Source organism: Chanodichthys erythropterus, chromosome 20 (assembly GCF_024489055.1).
Source record: "Chanodichthys erythropterus isolate Z2021 chromosome 20, ASM2448905v1, whole genome shotgun sequence".
In the NCBI taxonomy this organism is placed as follows: Eukaryota; Metazoa; Chordata; class Actinopteri; order Cypriniformes; family Xenocyprididae; genus Chanodichthys; species Chanodichthys erythropterus.
Window position 1 is genome coordinate 15067175 of NC_090240.1, and position 14369 is coordinate 15081543.

The following is a 14369-nucleotide window of genomic DNA, read 5'->3' on the forward strand; positions in this document are numbered from 1 at the left end:
TTTTTCAAATCGACATTTCTGCTTAATTTTGTTACTGAAAGACAAAAGTGCATCAATTATCTGTCAATAATGGTCAAAATATAATTTAATGATAACTATTCTTTGTAATTGTTTTAAGATGTCTCAGAAAAATTGTTAATTGTACTGGATGTGCACTTGTAGTGTATTTCAAAGCTTAAAAGTATATATTTAAAAAAAAAAAAAAAAAAACTGTACTTGCAGAAAATGTAATGTTAGTGAAATAAAGGCCACTTAAAGGGTTAGTTCACCCAAAAATTAAATTTCTGTCAATAATCACCCTAACATCGTTCCAAACCCTGTAAGACTTTCATTCACCTTCGGGACACAAATTAAGATATTTTTTGATGAAATCTGAGAGCTTTCTGACCGCCCTAAAGACAGCAATGTCATAACCAATTTCAAAGCCCAGAAAGGTAGTAAAGACATCGTTAAAATAGTCACGCGTGACCTTTCCAACATGATTGTGTAATGCGTGAAACATTGCTGAGCCAGTGCAAGATGAGCATTTGTGGTTAAAAAGTATATACATTTTTAGAAAATGACAATCTCTTGACAAGACCCTTATTCCTCATCTGGGATCATGTAGAGCCCATTGAAGCCGCATTGAAACCGCAACCTGTTGTACCCCAGTGAAATCCACTATATGGAGAAAAATCCTGGAATGTTTTCTTCACAATCCTTCATTTCTTTTTGACTGAAAAAAAAAAAAAGACATGAACATCTTGGATGACATGTGGGTGAGTAAATTATCAGGGAATTTTAGTTCTGAAGTGAACTTATCCTTTAAATTGAGTCAAAATGCGATTTTTCCCAATCCCATTTCCCTGCATTCTAACCAGTATCTTCCTTACATTCTTTAATATATCTGCTCCTGATAAAAGTTAATAAGAGGGAAAAATCTTCCCAAAATGTAATAAAAGTATCTAATTCAGTTTGGCTTCAACTGGTGAGAAACACAACTGAATTAATCAGGACTACAGATATGTAAATGCTTTTCTCTGATTGTGCTCTATGTGTTTTGTGTCTCTACTCCTCAATCAAAGCACATTTAATCAACCACAATTACATCCTTGTGTCCATTGTGTTCTACTGCAGTTAAAATTACCTGGCCCCATATGCTCAAAAGATAAAAATTAAAGCAGACTGTTTAACTGGTGTAACTTTTTACACGTTTTTCAGTCAAAACAAAGCAAACAAATGGAGTTAGTGGCCATTAGCATGTCTTTTACACATCTAGGGACAGGTAATATTTTACTCTCAAGAGCATATTGAGAGCTGGCAATTAAATCACTAAGGTATCCAATAATCATTTTGAGTGGGTTTGCTGTTAATGTAATTATTTGGTTGGAGTGGATGAATATCAGGTCTAAAGCTTTAAGATCTGTTTTAGCAGTATCAATTATTTTTTGTTACTTTAAAGGGGTGGTTCATTGCGATTTCACTTTTTTAACTTTAATTAGTGTGTAATGTTGCTGTTTCTTTTACAGAATTCTCTGTTTAAGGACTACAACAAATGGCTGGTAGGGACTACAACCATCTTCTTCCTGGGTTGGTGACATCACTAACCCTAAAATTTACATAAACCCTTTCCCCGAGAACACACAACAAAAGAGTGAGGCCATATTATTGCAATACAGTGTGCAATATATGTCATAAAAGCAAGATGCCAACAGGACAAGTTATAACCGTAATTAAACTAAACTACACCTGTTCTGTCTTCATGCTGCATATTCTCTGACTCTCTAGGATCTTACAACAGTTCCCACAGGAGTGATTTATAGATTACCATGACAGAATATGCTAGTCAATAACTTTAAGATAGTCAGCTCCACATCAGCTACATAAATTCATCAACTAACCGTTCAGAAACGTCCTGTTGCTTTCTACATGTTGTCACTTCCTCTTGAGTCTCTCCATCATTGTCCGACTCCGGTTTGAACATAAAAGGATGAACAGTTTCTGACATTTTCAGTAAGTCTGTGTGAGGTAATCGGCGCTGCTAACTAGAGATGTTCTGATACTCCTTTTCCATTCCCGATACCGATTCCGATACCTCAGCTCAGTGTATCGGCCGATACCAAGTACTGATCCGATACCAGGGTGCAGGGCTCTGAACCGGTTCAAGGAACGAAAACGAAAACCGGAAACGAACAAAATTTTGACTGGAACGTAACCAGAAACAGAAACTGAATCAGATTTAATAGTTTTGAACAGAAACGCTCATTTGAAATGGCCATTAACCATAAAGTGGTTCATTGTGGCGCACTCCAGCAATCTAGGAAAGGAAACAGACATTCTGCATGTTTTCGTTATTTAAATGTCTTTTGTAAATGTATGAATTATGTCTGGCTTTTAAATTACGACCATAAACCATAAATTACAAAGTACAGTTTAGGAAAAAACATTCCAGTGGTCGCGCCGGCGCCTCATGCGCACGCACACAAATTCTTGCATTGCTTACTTGATATCGCAGCTGAACTCTTAAATATTAAAATAAAATACAATCAACTAAACATATAAAACTTTACACTGCTCAATTCAATTCTGTAATACAATCTGCCGTCTTGTGACCACCGCCTGACTGTGCTGTTATGTGAAGAATGATGTCGATAATGCGAGTGAAGTACAAAGCTTACATAATAAATAGTCTAATAGTTAATATTCGTCTCGAAAATGGAAACAGTGCCGAATGAGAAAGGTATGCTTCAGATTCACTTTAAATTAATTCGTATAGCACCTTATTTAGTTTTATTTCTAATAAATAACCCTGTTTTTCACTTCTTCGCTGCTCTAAACAGAGTTTGCTTATGGCAACACAGCACAACTTCCTGTGTTTGCATTCTCAGAAAAATTGATGTCCGATTTGCTGCGTTAAGCAAAGATAGCGGGCACAACTAGATATTGTTTAGAAAATGGTATCGGATCGGTACATACGTTTAATTACTCGCCGATACCAATGCTAGAATTTTTTCTGGTATTGGTGGAATTTCCGATACTAGTATCGGAATCGGAACAACCCTACTGCTAACACGAGCTCTTGAAACCCCGCCCTCTTCTTGGGAGCAGCAGCTCATTTGCATTTAAAGGGACACACACATTTTTTTTGCTGAAATTTACGATTTTCATTTTGCTGAAAAGCCAGTAACTCATGTTTACATTGTGACATCTTACCCCATATAGTGAGAAATAATAATTCTACAATGTAACACAACCTGCTAGCAAAGAAAAGAGTGCTTTCAAAAATCCTGAGCATCATGTAAAAGAGCAAACAGCCCTTTTTAAATCAAAGACTTAGAGGATTAAGTCTGACCCTCCCAGTGACTGAAAGACAATGTAACTGCTTCATCAAAAAGAGATCAATAAAAGGGCTTTTGTGCTTCCACTTGGCTAAATGAGAACATAAATTGCGCTCTCCAATAAAATAATGGCTGGGAGATTCATTTGCACATTAACCTTTTCATGTCTCTCAAAGGGCTTGTTAAATTACATATTATCACATTTTTTCTCCAACTTTGACACAAAGTAAGGTGGTCTTTGAATCATGAAGTCTGCTGCCCACCATGGTATAATACCCACACTGTAGGAGGTCTACACTCTAAAAAATAATCTGTAAAAATAGGGCACAATGTACTGTATTCATTTAACAGAACTTTCTGTATTTATTTTTTACAGGCGTTTTACCTGTTTTAGAATATTGCACTTCACTGAGTTGTGTTTTAGGGTAATGTCTGTAAAATTACTGGATAATGTCCAGGTAATGAGCTGCCAGTACTTTTTCCATTATTTTACAGATGAATTTTTTTTTACAGTGATGTAATAGGGCACAGCTCAGTGACAATGGAAATATGTCAAAGGTATATTCTGCCCATGAGTATAAAGCCTAAACGTCAAATCCCATTATTTAAGATAAGAATAAAGTGTTGCCAAGGAGAACATAATGGCACCTTAAGACCGCTGTCATAAAGGCAACAAGTAAAACAGCACCATGTCTCATATTTATGTTGATTTAAAGTTTATTATTTAATATGATCCACCTCCCCCACTATCTCACACATTGTGTCTTCACTCACCTGAGAGAGTTCAATGGCTTTAGCGTTCACAAACAAAGTGAAACCTTTAATTGGTTCCAGAAGATAAGAGACATCCATGAATGGGAGGTCTGCCCGTAATAGTAAATGACAAAGACAAATGTATGCCACTGAAACAGACAGGAAAGTCTATAGAGCAGGTTATTAGAATGCCTACCTGAAAGGCATCCCATGAATAATTGCAGCACCAGCAGTTTCCATGACAACACCATTTTAAATATTAGAGGTCAGCGAGAGCTCACATTCAATTGAGGGTAAATAGAATGCCGTCTTTGTCCAGACTTGAACCTCTGTGTCCTGAAATCAAAAGACAAGATGAGAAGAGTTAGAGTAAGCCAGACTATAAGCAGTCATATTCAGCAACATTTCAAACTGAGATAGAAATCACAGCTGACATCAGATGAATACACCATTATTATACCATTGCATTTTCCAATTGTTATAGTTTGAGCATAATGTAAAATGTAAAATTCCAAAGATGTTTTAATGCACAGATCAATACCTGTCAGATATGTAAGCAACATCTTAGAAATGCTTTACCACAGGTACTGTGATAATCTTAATCTGTGATCATAAAAAAATAAAACTGACATACAGTGTGGCGTATCTACACTGATAATACTCAAGGATTTAATTAGAGCCTTTACTTAAATAAACCTTTTCTGCCAACATCACACAAGGCTTTTAGGAGGTTTAAGAACTTGGCCCAAGGTATAAATCCCCTTATGCCATTCTCTGGCCTCCACAGCTCTGATCATCTGGAGGGCAGACTTCAGGCAGATGGCTCTCACACATCTGCTCCAACACAAGATTGCTCAAGCGCTCCAGTACACACACTCAAGCCAATCAATCAATCAATCAATCAATCAATCAATCAATCAATCAATCAATCAATCAATCAATCAATCAATCAATCAATCAATCAATCAATCAATCAATCAATCAATCAATCAATCAATCAATCAATCCAACAGTTAGTTCTAGTCCTTGAATCTGATGCGATCTCATGCGATATTCCACCATTAAGGCCTGTACACACCGGGACGAATATCACGCGCGATAATCGTAGACGTTTAACGTCTTGTGACTAAACAAAGGACACCAACGTGAGTGTGCACACTGACATGAAAAACGGCAGGCATAAAAGCGTAATTTTTTAAAAAACGCCTCGGGTTCGTTTTTTTGGTTTGACACAGCGTGTTAAAAACTGGCCGACCAATGAGATTGGCACTTTTGTTCACGTGCCTGGAGCTGCTGAAGTTACAGTAAAACATGACATGGTGGTGCCCAAGCACAAAATGGTCACACATTGATACCAAGACGACAAAGAGAAAGTAAGTAGACGAGGAAGATCCATACAAACTGTGGGCGCCCTGCCAGTTCTTGGCCACACCAATAGATGTGTATTATATGCCATTTTATTTCTGTATTTTTACTGTTTGTTTTTTTTTTTCTTAAAGGGATAGTTCACCCAAAAATGATGTTTATCTGCTTACCCCCAGGGCATCCAAGATGTAGGTGACTTTGTTTCTTCAGTAGAACACAAGTGATGATTTTTAACTCCAACCGTTGCCGTCTGTCAGTCGTATAATGCATGTCAATTGTATGTGAGGTCTGAAAACACGCTCTGATGCCGTAAGTCATGTCTCGCGCGTATACGTCAATGAGTGCGAGAGATAACTTCCGGCATCAGAATGCATTCAGACCTCGCACACCGGATGCTCAAGGCAGTTATGATGCATAGTTATAAAAAATTATATAAATACTGTTTGGTTTCGTTACGTGTCTTAGGACATTAATGTGTCGTCACAAGCTGTAAAAACACTTGACAACAGCTGATAAAAACACCTGACAAAGTCATTTGTCGCCACCTACTGGTGCAACAAATGTAACCTACAGAAAGAGTCACTCAAAATCACCAAAAATAACGCACAAGGTCTGGAGTGTACCAACAAATTCAAGTGGAGTGATACAAACAGTGGAAAGTCCTATTTATCTATTTCAGTTTTGTGACTTTACGAAATTCCTGGATTTTTACAGTGAATTCAGTAACACCTAAACAGACAGCAAGAAAAAAAAAAAAAAATCTTTGGACATGATTCCTACCATGTATGGTATATAAATATGGAGGATGAGCCTTAAACGTCACATGACTGACTCAGTGCTCTTGGAACTCGCCTGGGCCAATGAAAACTCTGTTTGATCAATGTTTTGCAATCTGACTCTAATTTTATGTGATACTTTTATAGGCTTTAATACCCATGTTATAATTTTAAAATGATATTCTTGATTAGCTTTGGTATCACTTGGCAACATTAAATTTATTTTACTTTTAGACTGCAGATGTGCAAGTGGTAAGGTCTGAAAATTGCCAAGTTTATTGGGGCTTCAACTCACAAAGTTCATCCAGTAAGCAGGTGCTTTACGCAGCAAAACAAATTTGAATTTATTCACTACCCATGCAAAAAATCAAATGCTCGAATGCTCACCAGTGGCAGACGTATTAGCAGGAGATGAACTGAAGGGCAGATTAAAAGTACATTGGGAGGACACAAATTAGACATCGTTTATCTGTCACATCCAGGGAAGTCTAAAATTCCTGGAGAGAATTTTTCATCAGCATTGCTGTTTATATCAGAAATTTTATTTTGCTTGAATGCTTGGCTACTTTTCAATAGCTGTCAATAGAGAGATGCCTTGTGCCCACATAAGGATATGTATAAGCCATCTACTTATAGCAGGGGTAAAATGACCACGTTAACCAGCCAAACCTTGACCCCTTGAAAAAGTGAAATTAATCAGGCATCCACATATCACAAATCTTTGCACACAAAGACAACAAAAACAGCGTCATTAACCATCTATTGTGGGTCTACATAAAATCAATAAATAGGTCTTACAACATAAACTTGGAAAGTGACAGCATAACTATCACATGCCTGTGTAAAAACTTGTCTTTACCATCAGGATCCATGCATGCTATTGGGGCTTTAAATGTTTGCTTTGTTTGTGTGAGTGGCAGTCCATTCATTATGGCCTGTGGATGCATTTCTAAACTCCACACATGACATGCAATAAATGTCTCACTGTAATGCTGCGCACTAAGCGCCAACAATCTGAGCCCATAGAGAATTTCTCTGTCCTTTAAATTCTGCTTGATGCCATAATAAAAGCCAAAATATGGCATGTTTTATTCTTTAAAAGAGGACCTGCCTGGAATGTTTGCAGACATTCACGTTTGCACTGCAGTGGGACAAAAGGGAGCAAAAATACAGCACAGAACTCTTATTTTGTACACCCGAAAAACATATCTAAGAGCGAGCAAGAAAGCATACTGGCTTTAAAGGAAGTGCAGACGGTGAGCTTGACCTTGGTACTACCTCTGTCTAGAAATCCATCAATTTTTCAATGAAGTCCATATTAATAGAATCTCCACTCTACTGTTCATGGGATTCACATGAAATGTATGTGTGCTCTCTACTTTTTAAACATAAATGAGACAGACACCCACTCTTTCCAGTTCTGGCATGATCTCGGGTAAACAGTAGCACTCTAAATCTTTTATCTGGTTTCACTGACTTCACTTGATCCACAAACACTATCTCTGAGTTTCTCTGTAAACCCAAGCATGATTTCACCTATAGGCAACCAGTCCCTTCAGAGTGCAAAATGAACTGTGGTGTTGTTAATATCTCAGCTGACATGAACATTTGTGAGTAGCAGTTGACAACACGGTCGAGGAGCGTGTAAAAATTCTCCAGCTTGTATAGTGCACTCTGACTGAACTCTAATCTAGAGGGTGCGAATGAAAAATTAATGTTCAGCATCCAAAAGAGCCAAGAAACCACAGTTACGATTTATCTAGCTGAATACGACTGAATTTTGAATGAAGTACCAATAAAAATCTGCTGGTTTGCATTTACACTTACCAAAAATAAAGTTTAAGTATGATTTTAAGTATATTTTATGTAGTAATTATACTAATTTCAATGTACGTTTACTTGTAAGTCTACTGATTCAATACTACTCGGGACTAAATTGGCCCACTTTTTAATATATAAAAGTATATTTTAAGTATACTTTAAGTGTAATAGTAGTAAACATTGAGGACACAACTAGTTTACTACTACGTTTTTTTTGTTTGTACTGAAACTGTACTAGAAAGTGAACTTATAGATATAGTTTTCTAGTTAAAATACTTGTAGCACATGTTTAGTTTATGAAGTACACTTTAAAGTTTACCCTCAGTAAAATACTGGTTTTGGTAGTTTTGTACTGCAAGTATACTTGTAAGTATACTTTTTTTTTTTTAGCTTAAAATCATACCTATAGTTTGCATGTATTGCGCTTTCAGTGTTTTATTAAATAAATTATACATTGCGACAATATACTTCACCTGAGTGAGTGACTGAGCGAGGGGGATTCAGACGAGGACCGTGACGTCAGCAGCTCTGATTGGCTGAAGGCAGTGAGCAACAAAATCTGATTGGTCACAGACTAAGTTTAAGAGACATTTGAATTCTGATAAGTCTCAAGTTTAACCACTCAACATATTTTTTCCACATGTAACGTTACTTGTGCTGCTGGTGTGTTGTTTAATATAGATTTGTGTGTACAATTGTAAAATGATTCTGCCAGTGTAAACTTAATAAACATTTACACATATTTGGAAATTATAGGCTACACTGCATATATTAAATGGGCTTTTAATGCATTAGTCATACTGAAATAAATAAGCACCAGTAATATAATGAATTCCAAGGATGAATAAGTAAACTTAAAAAATATACTCAAATTTAACTTTAGATATACTACAATTTCAGGATATAATGTATTTTTTAAATATACTTCAAGTGCATTGTTACAATGATCATTTTCAGCACACTGTTAAAATATACCTCAAATATATTTGTATAAAGTGCAAATAAATACACTTTTAAAAAATAAACTGAACTTACACCTCAAGTATATTTTTCTAAAATATATTTTAAAGTGTGTTAAAAGTTGTATTGTGAAAATATGATACTAATATACTTTTTATATATTTAAAGATAGTACATTTTTTGTTAGTATATTTGCAGTGTACTATAGAAAAAGAGAATATATTTAAAATACAATAAAGTATACTCTTTTTTTTCACTAGGGAACCCATAATTCAAAACACAGTAGGCTCGTCAGGAATACGGTGGATAAATAGACTGAGAAAATAGAGTACATCTGGATCGGATTCAGAACGATTATCAAAACATAGATGGAGTAGATCAAGTCCATTAACGCCCCCAAAGCTTCACAGTCCTTTACCTCTTCATGGGTTCGACATTTCATTCAGTTACATTTGGCAGTTTTTATTTATATGCTGTTCAATGTTTGATGATCACGTTAATTTACATTTGTGCAACCAGTGTGTCTATCACTTGTTTCTGCTTCTTCACCTGTGTTTTGATCCAGAGATTCTTTACTATTTCAGAAGATGCATAATAACGCCCCCTACCACATAGAGCCTAGTCTCATCAGAAAAACGTATCTGTGGGAACGTTTTCGCGAGTCGCAAAATACGCACCAATACATACATATCACTGCAGTTTCAATGTGAAATGTCCACTGAGTGGCGCTAAAAGCGTGTTATTTTTTTTTTTTGCTGGAACAGATGAATGAACGTGAATATAGTATGTTTTTATGATGTTGGTTTTATATGTATCGCCTACACCTAAACCTACCCTATAGTGTTAACAAAAGCAAATGTGTCATAAAAGCATCTATAATCGTGCCGTTTTAGCTTGTTTTGATCTCTCATCTTTGAGCTCTTTTACCATGGCTCGTTTTTCACCGGATTCGTACCCAAGGCTTACTCGTCTCGTCCGTACCAGCTGAGCTACCGAACAAGCTTGTTATGTCAGAAAAGCGAAACATATGGAGCTGGTTATGCGATGCTAAGTCAATAATATATTAGTTTTTAAATCATGCACTTTGGTAAAAAGCGTTTTGAACTCATAACATAATATTGTGCAAGGAGACATGAAAACAAGTCTTTATTAATCCATAATCTGACCCTGTAATCGTAACTGTGTATGAAAACCATTAAGGGTGCGTTCACACTTGTAGTTCGGTTCATTTGGTTCATTTGGTCTGGACCAAAGAAGAAAAAAAACATTTAGTCCTGGTCCGGTTAGCGTTCACATTGGCAATTTTATCACCGAACCAAAAGATACCGAACCTTAAGGCATAGGGATACATTCACAACGTGATTGGTCGGATTTTATGACGTATTGCCTATTTTGAGACGGAACTTACCGAACATCCAAAACAATGCTGTTTGCTGAGGTAAATGCGCTCGTTGTGTGTGCGTAGCGGTGTGTAGCCTGCATGTGATGGTATTTTGGCCAGCTGGGAACTCGTGAAGAGCTTATAAAATGTGTAAAGTAGTAAAAACAGCGGCGGGAATTCATCCGTCACACACACAAATGATCTGCTGCATGGAGACGCGTGTCTGATGCCTGTGATGGGCAAACTCGCGACTATGACAAGAAAAACCGACATGCGTGAGGATTCTGTCCTTTTTAGGGTCTCGTCTTATTGTTTTTGGTTCGGTTACATGTCTTTGGTCCGTGTTGCGTTCATATATCATTCGAACCGCACCAGAGTTCGTTTGGAAGCGGACCGAGACCCATCTTTTCAGCGGTCTCGGTCCGCTTGTTTGGTACACCAGGGTTCGGATGGCAGCGTTCACATATGTTCAAATGAACCGCATTATCCAAGCAATCGCACCAGGGTTCGTTTTAATCGAACCAAACATAACAAGTGTGAACGCTCCCTAAAAGCGATTGCTGTTTTACTGCCTCTAGTGTTCATTTCTGTTGGAAACTGCAGTGATTTGTATTAGGGCTGGGCGATATATCGCATGTGATTGTCACGCGCATTTCGCCAGTAAAGCCGGTTCCCTGATTGCCGCTAAATCACCATCAACTTCTTTCAAATGGAGCGTCATTTAATAGACAGAGCCGTAGTTCACTGACAAGCCACGCAATATCGCGTTCATATCGCAGATGAAACGCCTTCATTGGTATGTATTTTTGCGACTCGCGAAAACGTTCCCACAGGTTGATCATATAACAGTGAAAACATGGATAGCCGGAAAATTCCGTCAATGGCGGGAAAGAGTAAAGTAGATTCAAAGTAAATTCCTACGTACACCAGTGGATCGTTAGATCGTTAATAGGGCCCTTTGACTTTTCTGTCAGTATAGTACACTTAAGTGCAATTTAATGCATATTTCTGAGAAGTACAAAAAAAGGAGACTAAATATTATATTTTCTTATTTTTAGTTTAAAAGAAGTACTAATAGCACACTTGAATAACTTTTTTTTTTTTGTAAGGGATATACCACTGTTATATATTATACCAATCAGTTATGCATCAACACACTTTTTTGCTTGTTTTTACAAACTGAAACTATTTTCTGTAATATTCACCAGCATCTGTGGCATGGGAGCCCGAATATTCCTTTATTCTCTCTCTTTAATGACAGAGGTGTGACATTCGGACTGAAACCATTCATGCGGTTTCAAACAAAACTCTGTTATTTGGCTGTAAAATTGATGGTGCAGAAATCTAAAGCATGCACCAGCAGGTATGGCACATCTCACACCTCAGCCTCGACCTGCTGCATATAAACATCAGCTCTCTATGACTCAACAAGCAATGCTGGGAGAAGGGGAAAATGTAATATGTCACAGAAGACAAGCCTCCCTCCTCGTCTCTTCCCCTTTGACTTGCATTAACACAGAAGTGTGTGCAAACAATCTGGCTTCCCTAATGATGCCTTGAAAAATCATCCTGATTTTTATACTCTGACAAGCCAGCAGAGTGCAGCAAAAACTGTCTCTACCTCCAGTGCAAATTATTGTATGAGTATTCATTTTTATTCCAGAATTTATACTTTCTGCAAAACACTGCCTAACCTAAACACAGATATTTATATTTGTGTATCAAGTCTCATTAAAATAAAACAAAACATGATTTTTCTTTTTTTGTATCAGAGATTCTAACTATATAAAGATTGTGATTGCTCAGAAAAATGCAGTTTGAAAACCTAAAATCGTGACAAATGTGATTTAAGGGATCAGATATATTGTCTTATTTGATTGCAGGACTAGATTTAATGTTACCGCTTCTCAAATCTGCAGGATAATATGGGACTTTATCTCCTGTGTGTTAAATCCAGCCCTTTGTCAAGAAAAATACAATTTGGATTCGTCTTGAGAAAGAAATCTATCTGTATCAAAAAAAAAAAAAAAAAAAAAAAAAAAAAAACATTGAATCAAAATATGGCATTAGGATTGTCAGTGAGGGAAGTCAATTAGTCAATTACCACATTCAAACCAACAAACAAACAAATAAATAGTTAGTTAGTTATTTAGTTAGTTACAATCCCTTAAAAAGGGTTGTAAAATGTATTGCAATTATTCACAAGGACAGCTCATCTCAACCCAAGTCATCATAAATACAAGAGGATTTATAATTTAGCAGACGGGATACATTTTTAATGATTTCTCCCAAATTTATTTTAGTGTTTTAATGGTTAGATAGACTGGGAAATATTCCACATAGTCCTGTATTTTATAATCCAATCACAGATGGCTAACTAAGAGAGGTCCAAATAGGCTGCAGCATGGCAGTGTCTGGACAGATGTTGATGTTGATGAGGTTCACTGACCAAATATGGTTGAAAACAATGGCAAGTTTCTACAGAGAATCTAAGAATGGGGATTAATTATGCAATATTAATGAAACGAAAAGAGGAATTGAGACAGGAATTCTCAATCTGAATGACAAAGTTTGCAATTGCAAAAATAAAGGTTCCTCAGAGGTTCTTGAGTTGGTATATTTAGTTACACGGTGATTAAAACAGCTCTTCAGAACAGTATTTTGGTTCGTTACATCCATGGTTTTCTAAAGAACTTTTGTGGAGCTTGAAATGGTTTTCATATACAGTAACAGACAATAAACCCCGTTTGGTTCTAACTGAAACCCTCATTTTTGAGATTAGAGCCGATTAGAAAAAAAAAAACTATTCGTGTTTTTTTCTCAAACTCGTTTACCTGTTTGACTTCCCACAGTTTTCAGCCTCTTCGCGTCTGCCACTGTAACAGCATCTCTCTAGCCATTCCACAATGCCAGAGACGAGACGAGCGCGCTTCACAAGTGCAACTGCCACAGAGGAATTCTTTCTCCTATTTTCTGCCTCTGGATATCCAAGATACTCCTTGAGAAACGGTAAGACGTGGTGATGATACCCCGCTGGACTATTGTGCAGAAAATGAGAAGTAAAGCAAACGCGTTACGCGTGGAGTATCCTCAGTTCAGCCTCACAGACAGAGGTGAATGCGCGGATCCTCTCCACACTGCGCCACGCGTCAACGTGTTGTGGAGCCGCTTGCGCTCACATCCCCGCTGTGACGCAACACAAACTTCACATCACTTGATCTGCTGTCAGTTCATCGGCACAAGAAAGAAAACACCGCATTCCGTGGAAAGAGAGTGGGAGGGATATAAAAAGACTGGAGTCATAAAAAGTGTTAGAAGATCCATCAATAATGGATTAAAAACATGATATCAGGTTTAAAATGTCCTCAATGTTTGAGACGTGCTATACTTACTCGTTTTTCCCTATATTGGGTAAAAGTTGGGGCAAGTGCCTGCTGAAATGAGCTGTATTATTCCTCTAAGATAAAGGACATTTAGAAAATCTATTCATTTTAGAGCACCTCATGAATTAATGAGGAAATAAAAACGTATCCCTCGGGCTCGGGCAAAATCCACAATTGAAAAATTGGCTTCTTTTCAATTCATGAGTGTGAATTTGAATTGAACCGCCCATGTCCCACAGGATAGTGAATTGTAATGACAGGAAGAGGATTTTTATTAAAGGTTATGCAACAATTTTATTATTAATTAGGCTTATTTATTCCCAGATATGTTGAATACCGTTTTTCTCAACTGATTAGTCGTATTTACTAGTCGCTGGATTGAATTCATGCTTCATTTGGTCAGAACATAAGAGGCAGACATACTTACTTGTTCAGATGACATTTTCCAGTGAAAATTCTTATATTGGTCATACTTTCAAGATGTAGAATCTGTGATTCTGAAGTTCAGTATCCTCCGGTGCGGTGACTGACAGCAAGCATTAGATTCATCCGCGCTGACGAGCCGTGCCGACGCACAACGCGCGTAACAACTATTCCGCATATGACTGCAATT

General features: G+C 37.1%; 1 protein-coding gene across 1 annotated transcript in view; it reads right to left on the bottom strand.

Moving 5' to 3' along the window:
• cntn3a.1 (contactin 3a, tandem duplicate 1) overlaps positions 1–13509 on the bottom strand; it is a 113481-nt gene extending 99972 nt beyond the window's left edge. The window contains exons 1-2 of the mRNA XM_067371269.1: positions 13208–13509; positions 4267–4406 (exon numbers count right to left, since the gene is read on the bottom strand). Of these exons, the coding sequence (XP_067227370.1) occupies positions 4267–4321 (55 nt within the window). The 5' untranslated portion in view covers positions 4322–4406; positions 13208–13509. The remainder of the gene's footprint in view (positions 1–4266; positions 4407–13207) is intronic.
• Positions 13510–14369: the final 860 nt, after the last annotated feature.